This window comes from Varroa destructor, unplaced genomic scaffold (genome assembly GCF_002443255.2).
Source record: "Varroa destructor unplaced genomic scaffold, Vdes_3.0 BEIS01000004.1, whole genome shotgun sequence".
NCBI lineage: Eukaryota > Metazoa > Arthropoda > Arachnida > Mesostigmata > Varroidae > Varroa > Varroa destructor.
Window position 1 is genome coordinate 26,853,259 of NW_019211457.1, and position 23,986 is coordinate 26,877,244.

The 23,986-nt window shown below is 41.2% G+C and overlaps 4 protein-coding genes across 22 annotated transcripts in view; 2 read left to right on the forward strand and 2 right to left on the reverse strand.

The window, feature by feature from the left end:
- The window catches only part of mon2 (Mon2 homolog, regulator of endosome-to-Golgi trafficking), an 85,422-nt gene extending 82,400 nt beyond the window's left edge, over positions 1-3,022 (reverse strand). The window contains exon 1 of one of the 9 annotated variants that reach the window (XR_015327474.1): positions 1,724-2,707. The gene's annotated coding sequence lies outside the window, so the exon portion shown is untranslated. Of the gene's footprint in view, positions 1-857; positions 1,152-1,423; positions 1,686-1,723; positions 2,708-2,839 lie in introns of those variants that run through there. The other 8 variants (XM_086988737.1, XM_022805063.2, XM_022805067.2 and 5 more) reach the window with 8 other exon arrangements.
- Positions 3,023-3,141: 119 nt separating this feature from the next.
- On the forward strand, positions 3,142-10,088 carry shrb (charged multivesicular body protein shrub). Of its 5 annotated transcripts, none has more exons than XM_022805071.2 (5): positions 3,142-3,910; positions 4,111-4,191; positions 7,387-7,635; positions 7,865-8,042; positions 8,589-10,088. In XM_022805071.2, the coding sequence occupies exons 3-5, from the start codon at positions 7,449-7,451 to the stop codon at positions 8,893-8,895; spliced, it is 672 nt and encodes a 223-aa protein (XP_022660806.1). In that variant the 5' UTR covers positions 3,142-3,910; positions 4,111-4,191; positions 7,387-7,448; the 3' UTR covers positions 8,896-10,088. The 5 variants fall into 5 exon arrangements, with proteins under 5 accessions (XP_022660806.1, XP_022660808.1, XP_022660809.1 ...); XM_022805073.2 differs by having other exon boundaries at positions 3,142-3,636; XM_022805074.2 differs by lacking the exon at positions 4,111-4,191.
- A 2,777-nt stretch (positions 10,089-12,865) lies between these two features.
- LOC111250205 (carboxypeptidase B-like) lies at positions 12,866-15,407 on the reverse strand. The gene is made up of 3 exons (XM_022805069.2): positions 14,428-15,407; positions 14,040-14,255; positions 12,866-13,761 (listed from the first exon to the last, which is right to left on the reverse strand). The coding sequence occupies exons 1-3, from the start codon at positions 15,025-15,027 to the stop codon at positions 13,147-13,149; spliced, it is 1,431 nt and encodes a 476-aa protein (XP_022660804.1). The 5' UTR covers positions 15,028-15,407; the 3' UTR covers positions 12,866-13,146.
- Positions 15,408-18,867: 3,460 nt separating this feature from the next.
- LOC111248922 (tubulin alpha-1C chain-like) lies at positions 18,868-23,121 on the forward strand. 7 transcript variants are annotated; one of them, XM_086988751.1, is made up of 4 exons: positions 18,868-18,886; positions 19,763-19,846; positions 20,329-20,595; positions 21,390-23,121. In XM_086988751.1, the coding sequence occupies exons 3-4, from the start codon at positions 20,345-20,347 to the stop codon at positions 22,489-22,491; spliced, it is 1,353 nt and encodes a 450-aa protein (XP_086844877.1). In that variant the 5' UTR covers positions 18,868-18,886; positions 19,763-19,846; positions 20,329-20,344; the 3' UTR covers positions 22,492-23,121. The 7 variants fall into 7 exon arrangements, with proteins under 7 accessions (XP_086844877.1, XP_022657780.1, XP_022657782.1 ...); XM_022802045.2 differs by lacking the exon at positions 18,868-18,886 and having other exon boundaries at positions 19,510-19,846; positions 20,285-20,595; XM_022802047.2 differs by lacking the exon at positions 18,868-18,886 and having other exon boundaries at positions 19,525-19,842.
- Positions 23,122-23,986: the final 865 nt, after the last annotated feature.

Genomic DNA, 23,986 nt, shown 5'->3' on the forward strand with positions numbered 1-23,986 from the left:
TTAAGATTTTTTTGTTATTTCATAAAAATGGCGTGTGCCACATTTATTTACGTTGTACAATACAGTTTTTTCGGCAATAAGCATGCCCGATTTATTTAAGAAATCCGACGGTAAATTCCACTTTTACATATTAATAAATACCCCACAGTACCCGTAGGGGTCGCCGGTAAAAATAACCATTGGCTGGTTGGTGATCAATGCAGGCTAGTATTTTCGTTAGTGCTCAACTTCTAATTCGTCGATTGTAGCTTTGTATTAATATCTACATTCTACAGTCTTAAAACAGATAAAGCTAATATACTAGGCTACGTAAAAAAAAAGTCCTCTGCTCCGTGTCACTAATTGTCCAAGCCTCCTTTTCCAACAGGAATAATAGTTCGTAATAGTAACACCGGCTGTGATAGTAACTGCTGCGTAGTTAAGCCACGTGCAATTGAGCGTAAGTGCACGGACGCACACACTGCTCAATAGTAAATATTCTCAATGCAGTTGAATATTTTGGGTATAAACAGGGCCAACGATAAAAGAACGTCCTAAAAACGTCAACAGATGCAGTCGTTAATAGCGATCAGGTCACATACATATTTACGAAAAAGTCTTCTTCGGAGCAACGACAAGAAAAAGAAACTCCGGAAAAGAAAAAACGGATTCTGTCACTTTTTAGATTATAATAATTAGCCTCGTTTTATAAAAAAGTACTTGTCATCTAGTGCTGAACGGTCTGGATCAGTTCTAATGGAAAATGGTGGTGCGGGTACATGTTGCTATGACCGGACCTACAGCAGCAAATGTTCATAATACGTAGAACTGGAAGGCAGGGAAGTAGAGGTTCAGCCCTGGTAGGCTTCTCAACTTACCCGAAAGGAGGTAACTACAAGTCCCTGCTATCTTACGTTTGTATCATAGCATCAAGTCCGTGTCAGTGTTACTCTTCATAGCTCTAAATTCGTTTATTTGCGTGATTACACCCTATGAGATGTTGTTGGAGCCGTGTGGTTTATCTAGTTTATTTAACCCTGCTGCACGGTACGTTCCCACCAGTCGGCCGAGCTACAGCCAATCTTTGATTCCGTCAGTTTGTTTACCGAACTTTAACTTATAGTTCAGATATTTAACTAAAGCGACAAATTTAGAACTACGACCCTAGCCAAAAATATAGGGGGATGAAACAGACGTGTTACATGCATCGACTTTGGGCGGAAGACTCGAGAGCACAGACGCATTCGCGTGCACGAATTTTTGAAACCCATTCAAATAAAACCAGTGCCGGTGCCGTTGCCATGTAACGAAATCGCTCAGCCGGTTCAAGTTTCACCAGTCGATAAATAAATTCACGTGCGCCAGACAAAGAGACAGACTGGAAGATGCTAAAAATAATGCTTCACAGATATCACCATTGTCCAACCGTTCTTTCAGACATTACCACTTGAGCTACAGCTGCCGCTTCAATCTTACTGGTATTATATCTCTTTGTTGAAACGGTACCACATTGGCTAGTTGGTACGACTGGTAGGTTTCCGGTGAATGAACGGATTACCCCCTCTCGGTGGTCAAACCAACTACCCGGATCAAACGCGAGGAACTGGTCTGCGGCTGTGTTTCGTATGGCCACTTGATTTACTACTATTAGTAGCACAAAGAGCAAATAATTGAAATCCCAATACAGCAAAACAGTTGCTCTTCTTAGCCCCAGTCGTTTGGCCCTAGTACCCCCAGAACTCACCAGAACGAGCCAGAGTTACGGCTGTGACCACCCGGCATTGTTGATAGGTCCGTCGCGCAGGTCAGGCTTATTCGAACACAGGACAATGACAGCACTTATTGATGGAGCACGCTGAATAATCGCAGCAGTCGCTAGTCATTCATTTAACGTCTAGCTGTGCTATTGATATTAGCTTTATTATTGATTCCTTCGAAAGCATCGAGACACCAAAGTGCATAAGCGACACTTCACGTTGGCTACGACCAGAATCACTACCATTGCTGATACTGTCGTAGCTGCAAGTGACTGACTAGTAGAATCGGCTGCCTTCGGTTTTTGCACTGGCTTCTTTTTTTTGCTTGCTCGTTAGCTCTTGTTATTATTATTATTATTACTATACAATCGTTGTGATTATTATAGATGAGCAGCTATTCAGCAAATTCGGTTAGCTGTTACCCACTGCTAACCGCTGATTTCTAAACCCACTCAAAACACACGACTAGCCCACTCTTGTGTATTCTGGGCTGTATCCTCGAACACTGCTATTGACTGCTGCTGCTGAACGTATACTGCACGCAGTAGCCACTGATCGAAGTAGGAGTTTCAGTGGCAGAATGCTTTACTACTTGCTCCTTACGAAAATCTACGGAGCAACCAGCAGAAATCAGCCTGGCCGCCCGCTTTGCACAGTCCCTGTTGCGGCCTACTGCCGCTGTCGTGTAGGCCGTCGTGTCTACAGGGATAACTCAGATCGACCAACAGCAGCAGAATGATACAGTTCTGATTAATGGAAACCGAACACAACGATAACGTAACGCACAGCTTAACAGCTTCTCATCTGGACGGTACTGGGGTCTGTGATAATGATAGTGGGGCCAATGGCTTCTTTGTCGTCAACGTCTCAAAACATGAGCATTAACTGCGGCCAGCAAAAGCGGGCAGAAGGTAGCTATATCTTATAAAGGTTTCACCTTTTCTAATAAATAGCAGAACTATCGTATGCGACAAAAAACACACGTAATAATGGATCTATGGCAACATTTGTACCTAAGTAACGGTAATAATACGTTTTGCACCACAGAATTTAACGAAATTGTTAAGTCTTGTTTCTTCGGCGGTCCAAAGCACAGCACTTACGCTCGTAAAACAAAAAAATGTTCAGTAATCAACTCGATTCGTTCCTCTATTCCGAAGCCGTCAATGTCACATGCTAATCATATTCGTTCAGCCGACATCTACAAACAAAACAGAGATACACCTGTTCAATAGCTTTGTTTCGGCCCTGGCCTCCGTAAGAAACGTACTACTATTCGCAGAGTAACAAACTGCGTTTTGGATCTACCGCAGAGAGAAGTTCAAATTTACCGCGCCCTCCGCCCGTGTATCATATGCGACCCAAAACACGCAGCAGGGCTCATCATCGACATTTTTCGATCGGCCTCACTCACTCGCACCAGACGGCACATCGGAAAAGCACAGGGACGGCCCGTTTTTACCCTCGGCGACTCAGCCGTTGGCTCCTCACTCCAGGAACATCGCCTTCGTTCCATCGTTCTTTGAGTCATTCATTTAGATTGCGTTTCTGCAACGATTGACTGTTTCAAACAATGAGTTAATGGCTTTATAGTATCAACTAAGTGAGTATATGACGAGAACTGACAATCGGCACATTCAGGTGGTGTTGGATCTTGTTTATTCGTCGTCGCGTGGGTCGCAGCGATCCATCTAGTACGGGAAGAGGGTATCCAATGTGTGGTGGAATCAGTTACTAATCCGTGCGTAGCGACGTTCTATAGACCATCGCCATAATACTTAGTGTTGGCTATTGACGTCCACTAGGAAGTCATAGGGAGACAAAGCTGCGTCATATCGGTAAAAAAAATTAGTCCTACTCGACGGAAGGTGTCTACTACTAATCTGACGAGGCTTTGTAGGTAAGCAGATCAACAAATCTCTAGTGCACTTTTGCAGCGTCGAACTGTCACTCAGTTACGGATTGTTTATGTGTGTTATCTTTGGATGACTCTGAGAGAAGTTACTCTTGATGTTTTGAGTCAGAATGTTGGTGAAATTCTGTACGGGAATCAGTTTAAAACAACATTGTACCGAACAACATCCTTAGCAAAATCTTTGGTGATCTTCACAGTGGCCGAATCGATTGATTCATTTAGAGGCTGAACACAGCAGTAACATTATACAAGCAATGAGGTAAGCGTCGATAAACGCGAGACTCACCAGAGAATAGAACGTTATAGAAATATTAAAGCATACATTAACCTACTGTCAGTTGTGCGCCGGTCTTGGCCTTCCTGCGAACGAGTCAAGTGCCATAATATGCTTGGTCAATACTGGCCATGACATATTTCATTGATTGCCGAAAAGGCTGCTGTGTTGTTGTCGGTTTCAAGGTCGATAGTGAGCGCGTGAGGATATCCTGATTATTGTCAACGATGTGACTTCACATAGGAGCAAAGTTTCGCATAGCAAATGTGCGTTAATCATGAGTCATCTTTCGTGCATTACATAATCGTTGCAAAGAAGTATACTGTTCTATATTGTGCTATATATATTATTAGTATTACGGCCATTTTTATTAAAATGTTTATCGGTGTATTAACCCAATAGCATTACATTACCGTTGCTATAGCTTTTCGCGTACAATTTTTACAGTTTTACAGAGATAGCGTTAACCGTAAGCTGACTTAGACAGTAAAACGTAGGGGACATTGCGAAAACGGTAGCTAGGAGCGCAGCTGCTCATCTCACGAAAATACTGCAAGTAAGCTCTGGGGAATAAATATAACACTGGTATCACCTCTCAGCAAGCCTTGTGCTATTCTCACAGCTGACCTCAGATGCGTCCCACGCGTCGATTTACACGACGTTTAGACAAAACACTGCACAGGTGGCCTGACTGAGCGTTGAAAAACATACGTACCGTGTTCAGTTATCGAATAGTCATAGCTATCAAACATCACTGTAATGCATTGTTCATTTTTGAACAGTTCCCGAATCTTTGTATCCATGAGCCATCTCTGTATTTCAACTAATTTCGTGCTTATTGATGCAATGAGCCATGCTGTTGCGCTGGTCCTAATGTGCAGTTACGGTATGCCTGGCGTGATTTACTTCGTTTAGGGCTCGTTCGACAGTTTAAGGCACAAACCCTCGTACCATTATATTTGAATAATTTGATAACGAACGGTTGCTTTTAACGGAATGGGAGTTGATTTTTGAGTTTGCTAGCCATAAAAAAAGTATGCTCTTTTGATGATATTTGTTTTGTGCGTTAAGCCAATTAGAACTCATGACGACATATATTTCTAGCTAACCCCAACAAACTCTTTTATGAAAAGTATGTATAGTACCAGTTACAATATGAAAAGATACTTCAAAATTGTCATTGGTGAGGACAGTTGCTACTGACCCTCGTGACATGGAAATATGAATCACCTAACAACAAGCTCATTCAGCCGAATATTCTATATGTTCAAGAAAACTATAGACAGGCGTTTTCTCGTACTAAGTCGTTGTGAGGCTGCCCAAGTGGCCACAATCGCAAGCTAGGTCACGCAACCAAGAGATATAAATAATGCCTTATCTTAAACTATATAACCGTTATTTGTGTAGCATGTCTGTTACATTTGTCGGATAAATTTCGGGCACCATTTAAGCAATCCTGTAGACATTTAAAAATCACCAAAAACTGCTGTTATCATTAATTGTCAGTTCCTAAATATGTTTAACGTCCAGTCAGCTTTATGTAAGCTAACAACTCTGTACAGATGGATGCCTAAAATCCATAGGACTAACGGCACACATACAGTCAAAAGTAAGACTTAGATTACGCAGTGAGCTGTAAGAATTGCGACGTCCTTTCGGTGCAAAGATGATTGCAAAGGTTACGGTGTTATGACTGTCGCATGACAAGTTGACAATATATAAAGAGCTATTATGCTTTTTTTATACGGTAAATTAAAAAAAAGATTTTTCACTGCATGTTGACCACAAAAGGCATTATTGATTTGAAGGGATCATTGATAATTGAAGGTGTTAAGAGCCAAAGATTTATTCGTACTCAGGGTTGCTTTACTCGATTAACTCTGCTATAGTTTATCTACGGATTAGAGCGCCATACGAATTTGTTAAAGGCTAGATTTAACAAATTGCTGGAGGATTGAGCAGTTCTAGAAAAGACATTAATTTTATTCAACTGTGATTACGAGATAAATGTGCTCGTTCCAACAGCGAGGGAAAATATCTGAAGCGTAACTCAGGTCAAGCACTATCAAATTTGCTTTGCAACGCGAGTCAGATCTAAAATTTTGTTTTACTTTGAAATACTTCGGACTAGCTAGGTGCTTGCTTTATTCTTGTGATTAACGGAAAGATTCGTGCTGTATAAAACAGCAATATTAATTGCCAATCAAGGAATTTATTTAAGGAAAAAAAATTAGGTAGGTATTATTTCGTTATCAGGTTGTGATTGTCATTTTGGTACTCGGACTATTCAGACATAAAATCAGTGATCAATAGGAGATTGGCAAATAGTCTTTCTCTGTTCATTATAGGTAGAAAAATCAGCGCGTAAACCGTGAAATGCCACCTCATGAATTGTGCCATACAGCCGATATCTCCTGCACGAAAACAGTTGTCCAATTAAAAGAAGATGGAGCATCATCTTTCTTTACGGGTAGTCTCTTACTCTATCGCCTTGCAATTAACGTGAGGTTAAATAAATATGAATTTGAATATTTTTCATAAATAAAGAATCCCAAATTAGCGTTCTATATGCGCAGTTCTGTACGCTGAAAAAAGTTATATAACGTTTTCCTTTTATCAATAGGGCTCCCTATGTATACGTAGTCTGATAACACTAATCTGTTTTTAAGAAACTGTTACGGGGGTTATTTAGAACGTGGATGCTGATAATTTTCGTACTAAGGCAAAATCATGTTTAGTTATTAGGTTGGGCATAAACAGGCTTAAGTTATTCTTAACGGAGATTTTTTTTTGTATAACGGAAACTACTAGTAGTTCACGAGTATATATGGCTTCTGAAAGGTTCAATATAGTGAGTCAGTAGGCAGCATGTCTACAACAACGCTCCATTTCGTATTGGAATTTGACATGTACTAAACAGCGATGTTTAGGCCCTAGCTTGTTTTTCATTTCGGCCTGACGTTGAATGAGCTTGCCTACTCTAATTTTAAGTACTACAAAATTTACTATATGTATATACATAATACAATACGTTTTCTATTCTAATTTCGCTCTCTTACACGAGCCTTCTTATTTTGTTACCGATAATAGTAAATTATGGCTTTGTATCCTAAGTGAGTCAATGCTGGAGAAACATGAAGGACAAAACGCCATTGTTATGATTCAATGGACGTTAAGGTGTATGAATTACCGTTTTGAGTCGACTAAAATATAAGCCTCCTCAAATTATTTGAGAACATTCTTCATAGGTGATCTACCGCTGTCAAATATATTGGGTAGAGATTAGTGACAATGTGGCTAAAAATATTTCATAATATATCTAAGCCTGTGCATAGCTTGGAATTTGAAAATAAGCCTGTTTTAGTCCCTTCTAAGGGTTTTCGTTCTTCAAAAAAGGAACCTGAGTAATACGCTTCTTCTTTTTAAATAATTTTCGTTTTGTGTTTTTTTTTTGATTGCAGGGCTGTTTCCTCTTTAAACGTCTTATATTTAGTGTAAGATCTTTGCGTTGCCTTATACGAAAATGTCGCTGCTTGCGAGATTCTTCGGAGGTGGTAAATCGTCCGACGCCAAATCCCTGTCACCCGCTGAGGCAATCCAACGCCTTCGCGATGTCGAGGAGATGCTTGAAAAGAAACAGCAGTACCTCGAGACAAAAGTTACAGCAGAGCTTGAAATCGCCAAGAAAAATGGCAGTAAAAACAAACGAGGTAAGAAAATTTATTCAGATAAGCCGACCTGAACTCTAATAATTTGTCTTTTGGCAAGAAAAAGAAACCAAGCTTCTTGAACCTAATAATAAATGTAAAACATTTAGAAACAACCTACATGCATCGTTGAAAAACGATTACCGAGGATAATTATAATATAAATTATAGTAATTAGACTAAATATTTCCTTGTCGCAACTCTGTTTCCATTCTATCGTATTCGTTGGAAGTGGCTCTGGCGGCTCTCAAGCGAAAAAAACGCTTTGAAAACCAATTGAAACAGATTGACGGCACGTTGACGACGATCGAGTTCCAGCGAGAAGCTCTTGAGAATGCCAACACGAACACCTCGGTACTCCAGGTCATGGGAGATGCTGCCAAAGCACTGAAACGTGCACACGCTGACATGTATGTAGGGAACCTTGCTCTGGTGGCTTTAGGAGAATCATCGATTCTCTCTTTATATAAAAACACGAAGTACGAGAGCATGCTTTTTATAGTTTTCCTGTTGAGACCGTTCCCCCTAAAGTTACAGTTTTTACATCTAAGGACTGTAGCTTCAGTGTTGTTGTTGCCACAAATCAAGATTGATTATGAAAATGAAGAAGACAAGCTGAATTTCCCTAATTGAATACTTAAAGCAGAATGGTAAATTGGTAAAAAATAACGGAGCTTCGATCGATTACAGCTTCCTATAAAAAGCAATAAACTTTTTTGTACATAATTTTGAAATTTTTGCTAGGGCTTTGCGACGTTTTCTCGGCAACTAAAGACGTTTTTTCTTTTTTATCGCTCTCTCCCTTTTCCTTCTCCCCTTTTCCAGTAACTTCTAATTTAAATACTGCCTGGTGTAAACATCTTTAAAGCGGCTGAAAACCGTTTCTTCTTTGAAATTCAATGTTCTTAATGGCTGCTACGTATATATGATTGTATTTCCTCTAATTACCCTTACAGGGATGTGGACAAAGTGCACGAGTTGATGGACGACGTACAGGAGCAGCAGGAGATAGCCAACGAGATCTCGGAGGCCATCTCAAACCCGGTTGGCTTTGGCACCGATGTGGACGAGCAGGAGCTACTGGACGAACTGGACGCGCTTGAACAGGAAGACATTGAAAAAGACCTACTCAATATCCAAACTCCGCCCGTGGCTAACGACCTTCCGTCAGTCCCAGTGCACACGCCCGCCGCTGCTGCCAAGACCAAGGAGAAGAAGCAAGAGGATGACGATTTGGCGGAACTCGCCCAATGGGCGTCATAGATACATAGGTGATAGGATAAAAAAAATAAACAAAAAATCCCACAACGTAAAGAAAGTAAAGTTATCAATGAAAAACGAATCTAGCCTGCGATTACTGGACAGCCTCTTCCTCAGCGTGTGTTAACCTGGCAAGTGTAGACTTTCGAAGGGGAAGTCTAAGGTCGAGTATTTTATGAGATGCTTTTGATCCACCTACACACATACACACACGTACAAACAAAATCAGATGGGAGTCTCTGCTACTACGCTTTTTTCTTATGAGAAACTACACGTGTATCCAAATACCAGAGTAGGAATCGCCAGGGCTTGCAGTGCTTTGGCTAGTATAAGGCAACACGTGAAACGATCAGAAAATGTATGCTATGCTGGAAAATTTGTGGCCAAACGGCACCAACGTGCGTTGGCGAGCAAAAAATAACAGAAGACGATGACCAATAGACATGTATCAAGTGCTTTTGAAAACCCATCTAAGACCTTGTCGACAGACCTCCAAAAGAATCGTAAATCGAAATCTCCTTGTCGCATACACATAGTTTCCAGCATTTCTGATATGAAAAAATTAAGAGCTTTCGGCCCTGGTTGCTGCCATAGAAACAGACGTGAATATGAAGACACGCAAAAGCCATGTGTGTCCATATCTATAGTGTTCGGTCATGGCGGGAGAAAAATGCGAAAAAGCTGGAAGGCAAGGGTGTGAGCTAACAGCTGTCGATATGGATGCGATTGTTGAATCTGTTAGGTAATCTATTAACAACAATACAGCAACAACACGAACAATAACAATGCTGACAAAACAGTAATAGAGAGCACGTGAATAATAATTAAATGTATAAAGCTTTCAAAATGTGTGATGATATTTTGTTTGACTGCATAACGGATCGTTTTAAATTCGTAATTTAATTACGAGAAGATCATTGATACAGTAGAATAGGGGAATATCTTCAAAATTGTATTCAAGAAATTTTAAGCATATGATTAGTTGAGGCTTTGAGTAAATGCATTCCAATATTCATCAACATTATTTGACAGAATTGGTATCCGCCAGCGAGTCGATAGACTGATATAGGTACCATGAATTACTGGTTCGTTATTCTTTAATATAAAAGTGGTATTAATTTATGCAGTACATCGTAATGATAACGATAGAATAACTGTGGAGTTATATTAATAAAGGATGTCTTCGATGAGCAGCAGTCTTCGACTCGTAAGTCCAACTATAGACGTTGGGACGTTGATGCGTTAGGCGAAACCTCACTTTATCGGAAAGCTGGCTGGAAAGTAGTAGTAAACTATCGTCAGGGTAATTTAGTTTTTCACTTGATAGGGGCTTGGAAAAAAAGCCGTATACGAAAATTTGACTCAATTTGAGTAATGCAAGTCTTCAACGTATCCAACAATTAGGTAAGACTCCTTTAATGGTTTTCTGCTTTATTACAACGTAATGTTTAATATATGGGCAAACAAAAGTTTTAAAAATTATTTGCTTGTGTTTCTATCTTCCTCAATTGATTTAATTGAATGGATTGATTTTATTTAGGCGTAAAGCAGAGAACTTTGATAGTTGCTGGCATCATCATTTGAGTGTAGAAACAAAATGGAAAAAGATCCAATTTTATGCCGTACGTTTGGCCTGTTTGAGGTGGTTGGTTCATTTTCCATTCTACTTAAAAAATAATATTTTTTAACGCGTGCTAGAACATCGTTACAGAACGTACTTACGTAACTCGTTTAAGTTTCTACTTTTACATAAAATGTACGAGATTTTATTAATAAAAAGAAAACTACTCTCAGTCCGGACAGCAGAACCGGGCAGATATTATAATAGCTGCTTCGTTTCTAGTATATTTCTCTGTCAAATTATTTGCAAAGCAAAGAATTTAATTGATTTTGATTAAAGCAATCCATGGGTGAGAAGAACGGCGTACCAGGTCATCAGTATTACGTAAGTTGGAGCGGATTAATCAACCCGTTGTATTAGCTGGACAATATCAAGTTTAAATAAAAGGCTGCAAAATATACCTAACAAGCGTTCAAATGCCACTAGCACCATAATTTCGCAATGGTCTACAGCGAAAGCCTGTAAACGTTTGCCTACTTGCTTCTGCTGCCTTTATTTTATTAATTACATTCGCAGTCATTTTCGATTAAAGCCGATTTTTTTCATCTTTTTGTTTAGTTTTTCTCTGTTAGCGGCTCTTGCGAAATGCAAACTAAGTATATCACAAGCCTAATTTATCGCAAAAAGAGTTGTAAAGGAACCAATGACAATCTTAGCCTCTCGCTTACAAGACACGCCCATGAAGACTTGAGTGTTGACAGCACTCAGCGTATAACCGAGCTCGACTAAAGTGGGACGTATAGCCTGTCACTGGCATTACAGGAAATTCTTTCTATATTGACTCATACAATATTCGCGCTCTTTTCAAAAACCCCAATTATATTCTGTCGCTTGACAACGAAGATTGAGGTGTTCTGCTCTGTGTAAATCTTCTGAACTCTGAAAAGGTTCGGGATGAAACCGATAATTTTGCCTTTTCCTTTGCACAGTATGATATAATAAGTGGCAAAAATTTGCATTTGTACCAAGAACGTCCAACAGCCTCTGAGTATCCTTCACGTAAAACTAGATTCGCACCGACGATGACCCAAAAACGCGTTACCTGATTCACATGTTTCATTTAGAATTCGTTGTCGAAATGGGCTTCCAACATGTCAAAGTACTTCGAATTCACTCCTGCATGCAACAACAAGCGTGACCCAAGGAAATATCTCTTGAGAGAGAAACTCCGCCCCGGACAGGTTCTTCAATCACCTTCTAAAAATGTTAAAGCACATTTTTAAAAAGTTTAGTGTGTACGCATTCATTGTTATTGAACATTTGTAAGTTATTGATAGAATAGTAATTAAAATATTCAATGAACTGCGAAGTCAGTGTCTCTGTCTCATAATCGATCTGGATTACTGGTAACCTACAGATCTCTCTTCCGCCGAATTTAACAGTAAAAAACTTATGAACTACGTTGCCGCTACATAAACGCTTTCACTAAATGGGTACTTTCACCACACACCAATGAAACATTTAAGTAACTTCATTTGTATTTGAAGTTTGTTGGAAAAGGCACTGTTTCTGAATAATATGTCTGTTTAAGGAAACAGAAACTTTATCTATACTGTAAACGTTTTAATACACGTGATGCGCGATTGTTATATTTTTCGTGCTTTTCCCAAAATGGTTTTGTTCTATTTTAGAGGTAAATTTATAGAAACGTAAAAAAAACCTACGTGATTTTATCTTTCGATTTTTTTTGCGAAATTGTTAGTTAGCTTTACAACTGATTTACGTCGATAGTTCAAACGTCAGTTTTAACGTAGTAATGAATTTGTCTAAAAAAGGTCTCAAAGAGTTGGTGATTTAAGATCTATTATATTTATGAGCTTCGAAAATACTCATTATCATATAGCGCCAACGAGTCAGCCTCTGAAATTTGGTTTGCTTCAACTTGCTGAAAGAAGCCAAATAAATTTATTGAATACCTATGGCAGATTCTATAAGATAATTGCTAATAAAATTCCTCCAGCCGTTAATTTTGGGAACTAGACTGTGCGCGAAATACACAAATTATGTATTTTAAATGAGATAGATGCAAAGGAACAGCAGAGATTGGTACCATGAATAGGCAGCGAGCAAATATTTACTTAATCGCTAGTTTGTTGTAGAAATGGTAGAGTACTATGATATTACTTGACGTTATAAAATTAGGATCAGGTAATGCTAATGAAATGAGAATCAAATAGTCATGATAGGTCTATCAGATGCCTTTTGTGTGTGAAGTACTAATCCCTTCGAAATTGAGTTGGCTATCTGAGCGCTAATGCTGGACTTCTGTGCGTCTATAATTCAATGCATCATCTTTGTTTTTCTTTACCCAACTGAATTATTACCGTTGATATGAGAGGAAGCAGCGCTAGATTCTCTGAAGAAACTCTTCGCTTTTATTCAATATATTATTTTATTATTATCATTATTATTATTATCACTAATTAAATAATTATGAATAAATACTTATTAAATGAGATACGACTCGTGAGTCAAACTCCATGTTGTCGATGCTGTTTATAAGGCGTTCTATTTCGTTATCAGGCTATACGAGTGAGACCATCAAAACCATATTGTGATTAGCGGCAAATGTTTTGCTGTCTTTCATTGCCTTTATCACAATTGTCCTTCTGGTTTCCATTTGGATGTGGTCGCTAGGGCGTCGTAGTGTGATCCTTTCGAGAGATCAGCTCCTGCATGAGGACCTTGACGCCAGCCCAAGTTTCCTCTCCCGTAGGAATAATGTGCGAGGTTGGCAAAACGAAGCCGTAACGGCCATCGTCACGAAGTTCGATTGTGTACGAATAAGGGATCATTGCAACTCCATAAGCCCAATCGTCTGAACCACCTGAGGCCGCGTATAAGAGGTTGGTCGATGACCCAACTTTGTAACGGGTACCATGCACCTTTGTCAAAGCCTTAGTAGCTTTTTCGGCCAGTTCGATCATGCGGTTATAATTCGGAGGTAGAGCGTTCGTGTATCCCCAAGGTGTCATCCACAACTGCGAATAAGCGTGAAACGTAAGGTAAGCGAGCATATCCTGACGGCGAATGTAGATGAAGTCTGAAAGGGCCCGAGTTTCCGGCTCAGAGAAGGCGCTTGGCCCGGCATAAGTGTCCATGGCACAATTCGTTGATGCTCCAGCAGTTCCCCATTGGAAACGGAAGTTACGGTTCGGGTCTACGCCGACACAGCCGCCGAAGCGACCGAGGAAACCGTTGAACGAGAAGTCACGACGTACTGAGCGCGTCTTACGCCACATACGGTTCTATTAAATGGGTGGCATAACATTAATTATTAGCTAATCGCTTAGGTCAGTTTTTTTTAGTATCACGAAACTCTCCTAAACGTTCCCATAAGACTTCCCTTCTTTCTATTTATTAGCGTCGGGTCAAATGTACCAAATATGGCAACGCTATTTCGAAGGATAAAAATTGCTTCTAAATGACGTTTTGCACTCACTATTTATACAAGAGGCGCAGTACGGTTTTTACGATGGATGCTGCATGTCATGATGTCAAAAGCATACTCCGTTTTACCACTTACCGTCGTACGTGAATATTCATAGCCGTCAGGATTAACCACTGGCATAGCGTAAATCGAAAAATTGTCAAGAATATCCGTCACGTTGGTATCGACCTTGTAACCTTTGAGTAGCTCCTCAACGATGTACATTACTGTTGGCGGTCCAATCCATTCCCGCGCATGCATGCCAGAGTCAAGCCAAATGCTTTTTTTGAGGATGTTGCTCGCCGTTGTAATCTGCCAGGGAGACCAGCACAGACATATGACAGGCTTTACTTACACTTAGACATTTCGAGCCATTGTCTTATCGGTGTCAGTCAAAACAGGCGGACTTATGAAAACGAATAATAATTGTACAAACCTATAATAACAGATTGGGAAACAAATATAGACCTTCTATCTATCTCACCTCAAGAACGTGAAGATCACGTTTTTCTGACGACAGTCCAATCTTGTGCTTCTTCACGAGAAGACCCTTGTCTTTTGAGTTGTATTTATAGACGAGCTGGTCAAGGTATTTCCCCATCTCGCCATAACTTCGATAATCGAGAAAGAAATTGTGCTGGTTTCGATCTGTCGGGTCCTCAGGACTTGCGCTTTGTGAGGTCACGTTGCGAATCTCCTGCTCGAGATCTTCAATGAGTACAGCCGAGCTGATATTTCGCCTTTCGATTTCTTTGTTGAACCTTGCCTTGTTTGATGGTGAAACATTGATATCAACATACTGGCCCAACTCGGATGCGTGCTTCCAGAAGTCGTATGGCGTATCCTGTTCGTTTTCAAGTGAGGCAATGTACTGCAGTTGACTTGGCTCCTGTGGAAGCAACCGATAGACGGTGTACCCATCGAAATGAACCTGCCCTCCAAGAACTGCTTCCTCACGCACCACTTCTTCGATAGGCACATCGACGTTAGGCGAGATAGCACTCTCTGGGGTGGGCACATCCTTGGCGACAACCGCGATGGTTCCGATGGCAACAACCAACGTGAATAGCAGCATACGCCGCATGTTGTTTTTACGTCTCAGCGCCGCGTTTCAAATGGCGACTGCGGTGGTTTCGCCGGCGAACTGCGCTTTTAACGCGACCGACCCGGGTACCGAGTTCCGTGCCCCACCGGGTAGTAAGCGCTCAGCTGCTGCTGCAGCTGATGCCTGACTGAGGGAGCGAGAAAATAGAAAAAAACAACACTGCTGGCTTGCGCCAGTCATAGTCGAAGCGTTTTCCCGAAGCACCATCACGAGAAAGCGAAATCGAGCCGTACCGATAACAGCAGTAACAACGGCGATGGCGACAGCAGCAACAGTAACAGTCATGCGGGCCCAGCGCCAGTCATTCTGAATGAGACGAGCTGAGCCGAGTCGGGCCAAAAGTCGGACCCCATTTAACAGCTGTCGTTGGCCTGCCGCCTGAAAAGGTGGACAGGCGCCCCGCGGCTCCCAAGCCCACGACGTTGAACAGTCGTTAGGGCCTGCAAAACCAACGAGCAGTGGTAGCCATATTAAAAGCCAAGCGTTCTACTCCCCGTTGTACCTAGCTTCCCTTATCTCTTTTTTCCACCCACTTTCGCTTATTTCATTTCTGTATTCGTCACTACGACCATCCAGAAAGATGGTGGAACTATACGGGACACCAGAAGTGTGTCTTCTCTTGCGGCGGCAGCCGCAGCAGGAGACAAACAGCAAATAAGGACGATACCGGCCTTTAGCCGTTGCCAGGTGCTAGCGTTGGTGGTACCGTTACCGTTGCAGGAGTCATCGTTATTATCGCAGGAAGTAGCTGCACGCACTCGCAATCCGATGAGCGCTACTTCACGCTTCCTCACGAGATACAAAAGAACCGCTGTCATTTTCGACGGCAAGAGGAGGGACCATACGGCTGCGGAAAGCGGGGGCACCGACCCCAGCGCCGGCTCAACAATCACGCTATGTTCACCGCCTCGAATAATAGACACAGTGGCGCATACGGATAGATCGCATATCATTATCCTGGAACGACAACGAGAGAAAGAAGCAAGTCATCGAAAAAAATGGCGGGCGGTAGAAGTGGTCTGCTGGTGTGATTTAATTGTTGCGTTCATTGCCTCAGCACGGAACCAGATGAGTTGCAGGTCCTGCCACTGCCGATGTCTACGACAACGAATAACCAAGTGTTAGCTCGTTGGATAGCTATCATAGTAAACAAGCAACAGCTCGAAGAAGAACGAAATCTATATCTACAGGGGTCATCAAGAAAAGCGGTGAGCGATTATCAAACGATGCTTTCAAGCCACTGCCGGCCACTACAATAGCTTCGTCTGCTGCTGGTAGAAACCTATTCCTCTTGTACAGCTTGAGCGAAGAAAATTGTGCACTATATATAGAATATATATCTATGAACTTTATCTTGGTCTCACTCTCCGATTTTCCGTCTTCTACTATATCTTCTTCTGTTTCGATAGGAATGCACGTCAAGCCTCCGTTTTTAGCAGCGAGCCATGGAATAAGCGATGACCGGGAAGCATGGAAAACCGGCCAACGTAGAAAGCTGTCCAAAGGAAACCCAAACAGTCTGCAATTTCCTGGACAATACAATATATTGGTGGGTACTATAACATCTTGAATCGCTGAATTACGAGCTCGAAGCAGAGCGCGTCGTCCGTCCCCTGCCACTGCTGCTGCTGCTGCCTTTAAAAAAACATTTGGTCAGAATCGACGACTAGCATTTATTACAGAGCCAGAATCAGCATCTACTGAGCAGCGAAGACATCAATCTATCTAACGCGAAAGGTTTTCCGATTTCGGAGATCGGTAAAGGAAGCACTAACTTGCATTATCAAGAAGATTGGACAAAAACGGCGACAACAATGCCAGTTTGGCGGTGCAAACATATTTGATATATATGGCATACCGGGCTTGAGGACCAAACCGAGACGAGCTCTAGATCGTTCCTGTCGATGACAAACATACTCCCACGTATTGTGCATCCTGTACCGATATAATAATCACTGTAATAACCCGCGTGGAAGACGTAAATAGTTTTGAAAGGGGAAATTTTCTAGTGGGAAGAAAATATTGTTTACATGGCAATACATTAATAAGACACACAAAACGCTTTACAGACGATACGTTTAATACAAACAGGTCAGACAATAAATCATTACATGTATTTTGCACGGTGTAAATCGAACAACTATTTGCAAATAAAGCATAATGGTAAGTCTACAGTTTGCGCAGAACGCATATTTTTAAATAGATCTTTTTGGTGCCGCGGGTACCACCACGTTTTTAATTTTAGAAGCTGAACTGAAAACAAATGATGCAATTAACAGGCTAAATATTGGCAGGCAGAATAATCAATATATTTTGCTGAAAAAACCCACGTATAAATTCCTTCATAAGTAACTTCCCGCCTTTCAACTTCCAAAAAAAGTGGTCTTATTTATTTTTTAACAAGAAACCCTCTGTGTGTACAAGCACCACCTGCATAGCTGACTGATTATGTTATTGTATATTTTTTATGAACCTAGTTATCGTTCTGTGAAGTGTCGTTTTAGGACTCCAGTAAAAAGTCTAAATAAGCTGAAGACCAAATACAGCGTATGCGAAATATGATGCGACATCGCACATCAGAAATGCCAGCTTTTTGTTAGACGTAGAGAAACGGTGCACCTTCTCAGTAAAGTTCTTCGGCGAAAAGTTAACAGATAAGCCTTAGAGTTAACCAAGCACAATACTATGCTGATAAGGCCTCTAATATAGCCTTGAATAGCAACCCGCTATATTTAATGCATTATATTGTATCTCGCTTGATCTTAATAAATGTGTCTTTCGTTCAATTTATACTGGTTTCACTGCCATCCTGTATATTCTGTAGTTAGCAGACTCGTCAAAATCTTAATACAACGTAATGCGGGCTACGGCTGATATGTTTCAGTTGATGTCCTGCGCTTCGCGGCGCTGTTTTTGCGTTTATTTTGAAATTTGAAATTTTTTCTAATAAACCAAATCAATTTTGGGTATGCTTATGTCATCCGTCGTTGTTTCCTTCCTGTAACTGCCTCACTTGCCATTTTCGGTTGTGATAGTTACGCCGTCAACAACTTAATTATATATATATGGGTGCTCTTGGCTTTCCGGTGCTCCCGTTAAGCCGATTTCAAAATAGCCGTTTCTGTTGTTTGCCGGTGGCACCGCTGCTGCTTCAGCTGTGGTTTGCCGTTATTTTTTCTCTGTTGGAGTCAGAGCTTATCAGTATTCACTGCGTCATGTATGCGAGTATACACGTGTGTATTTAGAAGCTGAAGTGTAAAATAGTCTTTGCGGGTATTCTGCTGCCCGATGCCGGAAGGCACCGTCGACGAACGGGCAAAGCCGGGTCAAAATCACCTTTCATATATGTTTAATTTCCGTTAAATGGTAAGTAACTACCTAGCTGCCACAAACGTTCCCGGTACGGTCGCTGCTTTTACCACTGCCGCCCGCGTCACACCGAGGAACGAGGGAATAAATAAGAAACTTTATGGATGTATCTGCTAAAAATAGAGAGAATCATCGAAGAAAGCGATGCTAACCAGTGGCTAACGGACGCCGAAGCGAACATCATTGCCGGCATCATCAGAGTCACGATTATCACCATGAAAAGTTGTCAGTTAACGTGTCGAACGTACGTTGTGCGGGGCTGCGAGATCTGAAGTGCGATCATCACCAGCGCTGTTTTTATTGCTGTCCACAAGCAAAAGTTTTTCTGCCGCCGCCACTGCTGTCGCCGTACAGGAAGCGCGGCTCATAAAGAGGAACCAATGATAGATTCGAACGATGTGAAAGCGAATGCTCGAACTGTGCGTCTGCGTTGTGTTCGAAAAACTATGAATATCAAACAACGTTGCGTGTTTGTATTTGTTTGTGAGCCTGTTTGTTTATATAAAGAACCATTCAAATGTTTGGCAGAGTAATAAAAGTACCAGCAAGTAAATGGCTGGATAAGGAGTATTTGTATAATGTTAGTAGCTTTTCGTGGTGCCCGCAATCAACAGCTGACGTTGTAATTGGCGTCGCCGTCAAGTTCTTTCGTCGTTCGTCTTCAAAAGCATTTCATTATAATATAAGTGAAATAATTTTTAGCGAGAGAAGGATCCGGATGACGATACCTGTTTATTGTTTTCGTTAGACGTACCGGGTGTTGGTTACTTTTAGTTAGACGGAGCGTATTTATTTCTAGCTTATTTGCTTCAATGTTTTTATTGTATATCGTCCAATGTCTGCAATAAGCTAGCTACTCGAATGGGTATTGTGCACAAACTATTGATCATTTGACATATTGTCAAGCCATATATATATATAGACATGGTAACAGCAGGAAATATCATTGATTTTGCTGCGCCTTGTTCATGGCTCTTTCCGCTGCATCAAAAAGTTTTTTTCGTACTCCGTTGTGCGTAGCTGGCTATATGCGACATGTGATCCAGTTCATATATATATATATAGGCAGTCATAAACCTGAAAAACGTCCTCTTGCGTGTGTGTAGTTCTCATAGTGCGCAAAACACATTATGTACTTTTCGAGGCACGCATGTAAACGTGCGTGCCTCGAAGGTGCTTCATAAAAACCGCTGCTCTGCTCCGCTCCGCTATCTGCACGTTCAGCTTGAAGAGCCTACAACTTGGATTCGATGATTAGATGCTAGCACGCATTATCCTTGGTCTCCTAACTTGAAAGTTATTAAAGGATGTGCAGTCTTTAAGGTTCGTGATGATGCACGGTCAGTTTAAGGTGAGCTTACACATCGCTTGAGGACGCCGGCCGAGAGGCACCTCTGTAGAGCTACAACTACAAGACGCACGCAAGTAGGTAAGCTATCCCGTCTGCATAGTGTGGAATGTATTTGTTGCTAATCTATTCATTTTGTCGACACCGATGTCCCAGTCATACTATGCACAAGATGCTAGCAACACAGCAAGAAACTTCACTCGTTAATGAGTGTATGTAGATAAATTCGATAGCAGGCGGTATCTGTAGTGGCTATTGTTTCAATGTATAGTATCGTGATATTATTTGGGCTATTATTAATAGCCGATGCTCGTTAGAACGCTGACTAACCCACTTACTGCACGTTTATATCTTTAGCTTAGTCTGTAATATTCTAATTCCAGCAATCAACCAAAACATGGCGATTGTGTGTTATCAATGACATGGCGAGTATCGAAGGCTAAAAAATATCTAAAGGCTGTTCGCGTACGTAATGTCGCGCCTGCAAATACATCTGTTTCGATTTTTCATCTATTTCAGTAATTAGTTCATTGATCAATGAATTTATGTGCTCCTTTGTTCAGCCAAAAATTGCTCACAATGAGGGAAATTATCAACGTTCACATTGGCCAGGCTGGCGTTCAGATGGGGGCCTCTTGCTGGGAGCTATACTGCCTTGAACACAATATCAACATTGACGGTACGCTCAATGAAGGCGGTGATCCGACTCCAAGGGATTCAAGCTTTGACACCTTCTTCTCGGCTACCAACGACGGGCAATATGTACCACGAGCGCTTTTCGTGGATCTCGAACCAACGGTCATAGACGAGGTCAAAACTGGAAAGTTCAGGTGGGCAAAGTTCGCTTTATTTATTCTAAAGATATGTGTGTGTATGTGCGTGTGTCTGTGATTACGTATTGGGCTGAAAAAAAGTTTCCATCGGAGCTGACGGATAACGCTGATGTCGGGTCGGCTGATCGTACTTAGCTGAAATTTCTCCATTAGGTGTTTTGCCTGTCGAGCATGGCCTTGTGGTGTTCATGAGGCTTTTATTGTTAGAAGAAATGATTCATGCGTCCAGTCGTGGAGCTCGAGAAGATCTTTACTGGACATTGTTTACTTCACTGTTTTCGTGTTGGAATCCTTTATAAAGTCAAAGGCGAATGTGCACTAAACGTTACCTTTTGCCAGCTTTGACATAATCATTTCAAAACCGGAAAGTTCTATCTGGATGACAAGCCACGCTCCGGACGGTTATAAAGAGCGAACGATATCGAATCATTTACAGGACAAAGCCTCTTTTCTTCGCGATATATATTAGCTATCAGAAACATGGGCAAAATTCAATGAAGGACACCATTTCCACTTGTTAAAAAATTGCAATAAAATTAAATAAGGGGAACTTTCTTTTCAACCCAGTGCATATCTGTGTCAAATGATGCAACATATCCTAATTTAGCAATTATAGTAATGGACAAGTTAATTTTATCATTATTATCCTTCATGGTAATTGATATTTAAATCTTAGGAACTGCTCTGTTCTAAATAACATGTGAATTAGCTGTCGTATCGAAGTCTAACTTTGGAACAAGTAAAGCCAATAATCTTGGTATTCTATTTTCTGTATTTATTCTGCTTGGCAGATCTCTATTCCACCCTGAGATGCTGATTACTGGCAAAGAAGATGCGGCTAACAATTATGCGAGAGGGCACTACACAGTAGGTAAAGAAGTCATCCAGCCAACATTGGACAGGATGCACAAGATGGCTGATCAGTGCGATGGCCTTCAGGGATTCCTTATCTTTCATTCATTCGGAGGTGGGACCGGTTCGGGTTTTACGTCTCTCCTCATGGAGGGTATAGTACAGGACTTCGGCAAAAAATGTCGGTTGAGCTTTACAATCTATCCAGCCCCGCAGGTGTGTACTGCTGTTGTCGAACCATACAATTCGGTCTTGACAACACATGCTACCCTCGAACACGCCGACTGCGTCTTCATGATGGACAATGAGGCCATCTATCAGATCTGCCGTCGGAACCTTGGAGTCGAGCGACCGGCGTACCAGAATCTCAACCGTCTGATCAGTCAGGCCGTTTCGGCGATTACCGCTTCTCTACGTTTCTCCGGAGCGCTGAATGTTGATCTTAACGAGTTCCAAACTAATTTAGTTCCATACCCGCGAATCCATTTTCCCCTCGTCACTTACGCTCCGATCATTTCTGCTGAGAAGGCTCACCACGAGCAGCATAACGTACTCGAGATCACCAATACCTGCTTCGAGCCGGCCAATCAGCTGGTCGTTTGTGATCCCCGGAGCGGCAAGTATATGGCGTGCTGCCTCTTATACCGCGGCGATGTTGTACCGAAAGATGTGAACGCAGCGATTGCAGCCATCAAACAGAAGCGTACAATACAGTTCGTTGACTGGTGCCCAACCGGCTTTAAGGTTGGTATTAACTATAAGCCGCCAGCGGTAATTCCTACAGGCGATCTTGCCAAGGTACCGCGCGCCGTCACGATGTTGTCGAATACGACTGCCATTGCCGAAGCCTGGACTCGTCTGAACCACAAGTACGACTTAATGTACCAGAAGAGGGCGTTCGTCCACTGGTATGTTGGCGAAGGCATGGAGGAGGGTGAGTTCTCTGAAGCTCGCGAGGACTTGGCCGCTTTGGAGCGCGATTACGAAGAAATCGGCTCCGATTCGAATGTACCAGGCAATGACGAGGAAGCTGAATTTTAGAACGACTATTCGGTGGATAAATGTAAAAAGTCAGAAAAAGATCAAACAGAGATGTACTGAGATAAACTATATGAATGGCCGATAGGCCAAGAGCACATGTCTAATAATGCTAACGTATATATATAAAATTTTTTATATCTAATATTTGTCTGAAGTACAAGCTTGTAAACCTCTCGACGAGTGGTGCTCTCATAGCTTGCGACCGTTTTTATCATTTCCATAGTCATAGCAGATTGTAATATGTATATGTAGCTAGCTTAGGCACTGTAGCCGATCACTATACAGCGACGTACATTTTATAACAGATGGTCATTAATGCTATATATTCCAGAACCGAGTTTAGACCTATAAACTGTTTCCTTTCTACCTGTGCGGCAACCAAAGTTTGACATCCTTTCAGTTCAATTGTTTGTTTTATTCGAAACATTCGTTGTATTTGCTATAAGATATGGGGACCCAGATTGTTGTGATGAATAGATGATCGGAAAAATATTTTCCCCACTATATCTTTGTTAATGATATTCTGTATTCAGGTATAGAAACTTGTTTGATTTATAAGATCTTCAAAATATTTATTAATAAAATAAATAAAAACACATACAGAAAAGTAAAAAAATATACAGACTTTTATGCGCTACGCTTTTTCTTGTTACCATAACTGTATTAATAGAGTGGCATGATAAACAAACGTGAAAGTTACTAAGTCTAATAGTGGTAACTGATACATAATTGTTAGCCTAATTATGCTAACTAAAAATTGGGCCACCGCCTTGAGAGGTATAAAGGTACAATATTGTTCCAGCTTTAGTCTGATCGTTCAAATCTGCTACCATTTCAGAAGTGGTCATTTAAAGTTTCGATTTCGAGAATGTACATACAAATTATATGTACATATAACGTCTTTTCATAGAGAACCTGGCCTCCATAAGAGTCTATGACAAATTTACTGACCTTAAAATGAGAAATGACAGCAAATCCGTCTTAGTAACATAAGCTTTTGCTTCAGTTTGCTATAAAACTTTATCTCATTATTTATGTTTTGGAGATACCTGAATGCAATTAGAGACTAAACTATAATATATAATGGCAAAAAACGGAGAGACGGCAGCAATCACTTTCGGAAATGGCAGCAGCCAACCCCCACTTAAATGGTTAAAAGAAAAAATTGCCCGAAAACCAATTTGTGATATCTAGCTTCTACCTTGGCCAAATACAGAGTTATCAGTCAAAAAAGCAGATATTTTGTCTTGTGAATCTATGTGTTACTGCATATTATGAATCTCGATGGTAGGTAATCTGACGAAAAGTCTTGAGTTGGTCGCAGAGTGCGTCCAAATATCTAGAATCATCTTTGAGTATCCGTATTCACACTTCATCAGTGCTAGGCCACTGCGCCTATTATTGTATCCAAAAATAACCGTAGGTAAAAGAAAAGACATACGGTGAAGGACTGCGAATTAAATGTAACGCCTGAAGTTACACACCTCGTAAGCAA